The sequence below is a fragment of the Nansenia antarctica genome, assembly GCF_963989245.1.
Source record: "Nansenia antarctica genome assembly, chromosome: 7".
In the NCBI taxonomy this organism is placed as follows: Eukaryota; Metazoa; Chordata; class Actinopteri; order Argentiniformes; family Microstomatidae; genus Nansenia; species Nansenia antarctica.
In genome coordinates, this window is record NC_137677.1 from 36,405,422 (window position 1) to 36,411,132 (window position 5,711).

The 5,711-nt window shown below is 46.0% G+C and overlaps 1 protein-coding gene across 1 annotated transcript in view; it reads left to right on the forward strand.

Moving 5' to 3' along the window:
• The window catches only part of LOC308162563 (collagen alpha-2(VI) chain-like), a gene marked incomplete at both ends in the record, with an annotated part of 33,762 nt that extends 29,402 nt beyond the window's left edge, over positions 1–4,360 (forward strand). The window contains 4 exons of the mRNA XM_080536709.1: positions 376–578; positions 1,151–1,403; positions 2,468–2,506; positions 3,756–4,360. Of these exons, the coding sequence (XP_080392835.1) occupies positions 376–578; positions 1,151–1,403; positions 2,468–2,506; positions 3,756–4,360 (1,100 nt within the window). The remainder of the gene's footprint in view (positions 1–375; positions 579–1,150; positions 1,404–2,467; positions 2,507–3,755) is intronic.
• Positions 4,361–5,711: the final 1,351 nt, after the last annotated feature.

Below are 5,711 nucleotides of genomic sequence, written 5' to 3' on the forward strand. Positions count from 1 at the left end.
CCTCTCTAACCTCTAGACTACCTGCCTCTCTAACCTCTAGGCTACCTGCCCCTCTAACCTCTAGGCTACCTGACCTCTCTAACATCTAGGCTACCTCTAAGCTATCTGCCTCTCTAACCTCTAGACTACCTGCCTCTCTAACCTCTAGACTACCTGCCTCTCTAACATCTAGGCTACCTCTAAGCTATCTGCCTCTCTAACCTCTAGACTACCTGCCTCTCTAACCTCTAGGCTACCTGCCTCTCTAACATCTAGGCTACCTCTAAGCTATCTGCCTCTCTAACCTCTAGGCTACCTGCCTCTCTAACCTCTAGACTACCTGACCTCTCTAACCCCCCCCCCTCCCACCTCACTCAACTCAACCTCTCTCCTCAGGAACCAGGGTGGGCGTGGTCCAGTACAGCCACGACGGGACGTTCGAGGCCATCCAGCTCAACGACCCCAAGATCGACTCCATGTCGGCCTTCAAGGCGGCGGTGAAGAACCTGCAGTGGATTGCGGGGGGCACCTGGACGCCGTCGGCGCTGAAGTTCGCCTACGACCACCTGATCAGGGACAGCCGGCGCTCCTCCGCCAAGGTTCGCCATCAAATAACGTATCAAATACAAAGTACTCCTCCTCACATACAAAGCCCTCCATAGCCTGGCCCCCCCTTAGCTGACTGACCTCCTTCTCCCCCACCGCCCTACCCGTACCCTCCGATCCTCATCCACAGTTCCCCTCACTGTCCCACCCTCGAAACTCAAAGGCTTCGGAGACCGTGCCTTCTTCTCGCGAGCTGCACCCCGCCTCTGGAACTCTCTCCCTCAACCGCTCAGAGACTCACCCTCACTCTCCACTTTTAAATCCCACCTCAAAACCTACCAGTTCTCCCATGCATACAACCTCCCCTACCCCTAACCATCTCCCCTAACCCTGCCACCCCCCTCCCCCCCCTGGACATTGCTGCGTCAATTGTCCCCCGTTCGTTAACTCTGTGTTCTATGTGTTCATGTTATCTGTTGCTTGTTGTTTCTGTGTTTTCTGTTTTTCCCCTATTGTCAGAGTCCTGTTGCTCTTGATCTGAGGGTACACCTGTTAAGAGTTAAGTGGCAGTTGGTTTGGTTGATATGACAACATGCTCTGACCAGACCTGCTTTTTTTTATTAAGGTGTCGGTGGTGGTCATCACGGACGGGCGCTTTGACCCGCGGGACGACGACGCCCTGCTCACGTACCTGTGCAACGACACCAGCGTGGACGTCAACGCCATCGGCATCGGCGACATGTTCGGCCAGACGGACGAGCACGAGAGCCTGGAGTCCATCGCCTGCCACCGGCCCGGGAGGGTGGCCGGGATGAGACGCTTCGCCGACCTGGTGGCCGAGGAGTTCATAGACCGCATGGAGACCGTGCTGTGTCCCGGTGAGGCTCTGGTTACGTTTGTTGCTGTTTGTTGGCGTTTGTTGGTGTTTGTTGGTGTTTGTTGGCATTTTGGGCGTTTAGCATTTTGCCTATAGCCTTTAGACTATTGTTTTCTTTGTCTTTTTCTTTTGTATTACACTGTGGATACTGATGTTTGTTATTTATTTATTTTGTGTTGTTTCAGTATTAAGAATGGAAAATGTACAGTATGTTTATTTATTTATTTTGTGTTGTTTCAATATTAAGAATGGAAAATTATCAGTACTGTGGATACTGTAATTTATGTATTAATTAATGTATTATATAATGTAAGTATTATTGTTCTCACTTGGAAGTGACGGATAGGGGTAGGACATGATAAGCTCAGGCTTCATCCTACTCCCTCTCGAACAGTGATACCTGTACTTTTTGTTATTAGTTATTTTTTAATTTTTTAAATCATGTTCGAAATAAAGATTCATTCATTCATTCATTCATTTATCCAAAGCGACCTTACAACAAATACATTTGTCTAAACGTAAGTGAATCATCTGTCCATCAGTCCAGGATAAGGAAAGTCATCTCTGCTTGGGTCAGGGGCCTTTAGCAGTCATAATGCTAGAAGCAGGAAGATGTGTTGTTGTTGTTGTGGTTGTTGTTGTTGTTGTTGTTGTTGTTGTTGTACAGTAGAGAAACTGAACAGGGGGTTAGGGTTTCAGGAGGGACAGTTAAGGTGTAGCCTGGTGACTTCCTGTGTTATGTTGGCTTGGAGATTACATCTGGAGTGTCCCTCTGAAAGACCTCTTCATCCCCATGACCTCCCTGTATAGTTTCTCTATTGTATTTTTTTAGTTTTTTTACAGTACCTTCTTCTAGCATTGTGACTGCCAATGGCCCCTGGTCCTAGCATAGATTTATTTTCCATTTGATGACTGATGGATAGATGATTAACTTACTTAGACAAATGTATTTGTTGTAAAAGTCGCTTTGGATAAATGTAATGTCATGATTTCCGTTGATACTCTTCATGGTTTCTGAGCTTTGGCAGAGCGTTGTGATGACGACCTTTTGTGTTTCTGTTCTAGAGCCTGTTATTGTGTGTCCTGACCTGCCCTGCAAATCAGGTACCATTCTCTTTACTGTTCCTGGCTTGTCTTTGCACAATGCACATGGTGCCTCTCTCCTGCCCTCTCCTGAGTGACACATGACATAAGGTTTCTGCTACAACAGCATGTTTGGATACTGGATTCTGATTGGCTAGCAACAGTGGTAAATATCTCAACAACCCACAGTTCAGACTGCATTTCCAGTATCAATGCGCCTCCCCATCAATCTGATTAAGAACACCTGTGCTGACCTACAATGCAATCGTTGATCTTGTTTATGGGACTATATTCTGTGGCGGAAGGATATATGTATTCTGAAACGATTAATGATTGTAAATACATGAATTTAATGTTACAACTGTGTATTTATTTTTTAGATTATGTGGTGGCTGTTGTAGAAAAGCAATTTACCAACCGGGGGTTGTGGACTCATTTACCACTGTACAGGGTTTTCTGTGGGTTCTTCACAACCCTGTACCAGTGGTAAGTGAGTCCACAACCCCCTTCCTCTCATGGTAAATTGCTTCCACAGAGAACACACTGTGTCCCACGTTCTTGAACATATTCTTTGAGTCCCTGATAAGCGCTTTATAGATATAATGAATTATTATTATTAGTATTATTATTATTAATTATTATATAGTCTGAGTGAATATAGAGTCCAGTGAATATACAGTCTAGTAGTGAATATACAGACTAGTTTTAAGATATCTTGTTTTGGATTCCCCCCCCCCAAAAAAAAAAAAAAATCCATCCAATTGCACATCATCTGAATGAATAATTGTATAATTTTAAACAATTTTAAACAATCTCCTCACCACAGAGAAGCGTTGTAATATTATTCTATTGTAATAAAGCATTGTAATATTATTCTAAAGAGATTCTCTAACCTGTGTCGGAGGCCTTCTCAACCAAGGTCTTCTACCCACTACTTTCCCTCTGAGCCTTCGATAGAACCCAGGGAACAGACCACACATGATCACACCCAGTCACACAAACACAGCAACACATTCAAGTGAAATCTTCCTGTTCTGTTGGCAGATCATTTCGCTTATTCTAAGTCATATTTCCCCCATTTTATCGCAGCCTGTCTGTCTGAGTGAACTTCAGTCTGTCTGTCTGAGTGAACTTCTGTCTGTCTGAGTGAACTTCAGTCTGTCTGTCTGAGTGAACTTCAGTCTGTCTGTCTGAGTGAACTTCTGTCTGTCTGAGTGAACTTCAGTCTGTCTATCTGAGTGAACTTCCTTGTGACTTCTTTGTCCTCCAGAACCGGACGTGGCCCGGTGCGTCCAGCGGCCCGTGGACCTGGTCCTCCTCCTGGACGGCTCCGAGCGCCTCGGTTCGGAGAACTTCGGCCGCGCCCGCGAGTTCGTGGAGCGCGTGGCGGGGAGCCTGACGCTGGCGCGCGGCCGCAACGACCGCATGCGCGCCCGCATGGCCCTGCTGCAGTTCGGCAACGAGGACGAGCACCAGATCGTCTTCCCCCTCACCCACGACCCGGCGGTCATCTCCCAGGGCCTGGCGCGCATGGCCTACATGGACTCCTCCTCCGCCGCCGGCCCCGCCGTCACCTACGCCATCAACAACCTGGTGGCGGCGCGCGGGGTGCGCCAGGTGAGGCGCAATGCCGAGGTGTCCTTCGTCTTCATCACCGACGGCGTCACCACCGACACGGGTCTGGACGAGGCCCTGGCGGGCATGCGCAGGGCGCAGGCCGTCTCCACGGTGATCGCCCCGGGAAGCGACGTGGACCAGGACGTCCTGGTCAAGCTGGCCCTGGGGGACCGGGAGGCCGTCTTCAGAGGGAAGGACTTCTTCTTCTCCGACAAACCCAGCGCATCCTTTAACAGGTTCATTCAGTGGGTGTGTTAGGGAGGGAGGGTGCGTTATGGGTCGTCACATACTGTGGACCGAACGTAATCTTAGTGCATCATGGGAGTCTGGGGCTAGTTGCATAAACATAGATTAAGACTGGTCTAAGCCTTAGACTAGTCTTATATTCTCAGGTTAGACCAGTCTAATTAAGACTGCCTGTTGCATTAAAAGAAATACTGACTTATTTGGAGGTTAGAAAGTTAGCCACCCTTTCCCCCCTGGCTAAGCTTGATTTAAGAGCTGTGTTGCTATGGGAACGAGTCAGGGCTAGTAGCTAGCTAACACTGTAACTCCAGCGCGGTAAACTACTTCACTGGTTAAAACTGCTAAGCAGTATATTTTTCTCCACATTATATTCCTCCAATATACATGTTTTCAGCAGAAGAAAATGTAGTTTATCTCTCATATCTTCCGCCGCCATGTTTCTTTTCTTCTGTCAAGTGTCTTATTTTACCTAGAATGCATTGCGTGACAGGCTATCGTCAGTCTTACTTTAGTCACTCATAGGCTAGCTTTATGCAACAGGAACATTTTAGAGTATATAGCAAGACTGACTTAAAGTGAGATCTAAGTCTAAGACTGGGTCTATCTTTATTAAAGTGAGATCTAAGTCTAAGACTGGGTCTATCTTTATTAAAGTGAGATCTAAGTCTAAGACTGGGTCTATCTTTATTAAAGTGAGATCTAAGTCTAAGACTGGGTCTATCTTTATTAATGTGAGATCTAAGTCTAAGACTGGGGCTATCTTTATTAAAGTGAGATCTAAGTCTAAGACTGGGTCTATCTTTATTAAACTGAGATCTAAGTCTAAGACTGGGTCTATCTTTATTAAAGTCAGATCTAAGTCTAAGACTGGGTCTATCTTTATTAAAGTGAGATCCAAGTCTAAGACTGGGTCTATCTTTATGCAACCGTTCCCTGGCGTCCCAATTCTCCACCTTCTCTGACGTGTGGTGTTGTGCACCTTCTCTGAAGTGTGGTGTTGTGCACCTTCTCTGACGTGTGGTGTTGTGCATTTGCCCAAAAATGGATTTAGAAGGAATTGTTATACTGGTCTGTTCCTTAGAAACACATGTGGGGGAGTACATACTTTAGAAAGACAGTAGACAATTGGAATGCAGACAAATTGCAGTATTTCACAATCCCACAGTATGATTACTTTGTGCCATTGTGTGCAATGAAAGGCCTTCTTTAGAAGTTGGCACTCTTCTAAACTATGTGTGGCTTGATTGTGTTTCACTTGAAGCAGGATAATGAATTCACATGAAACTTGAATGTAAGGTTATACAACAATGATACATTGAAGAAATATTAGCACTTTTCTTTATTTTTATTTTTTTTCAAACTT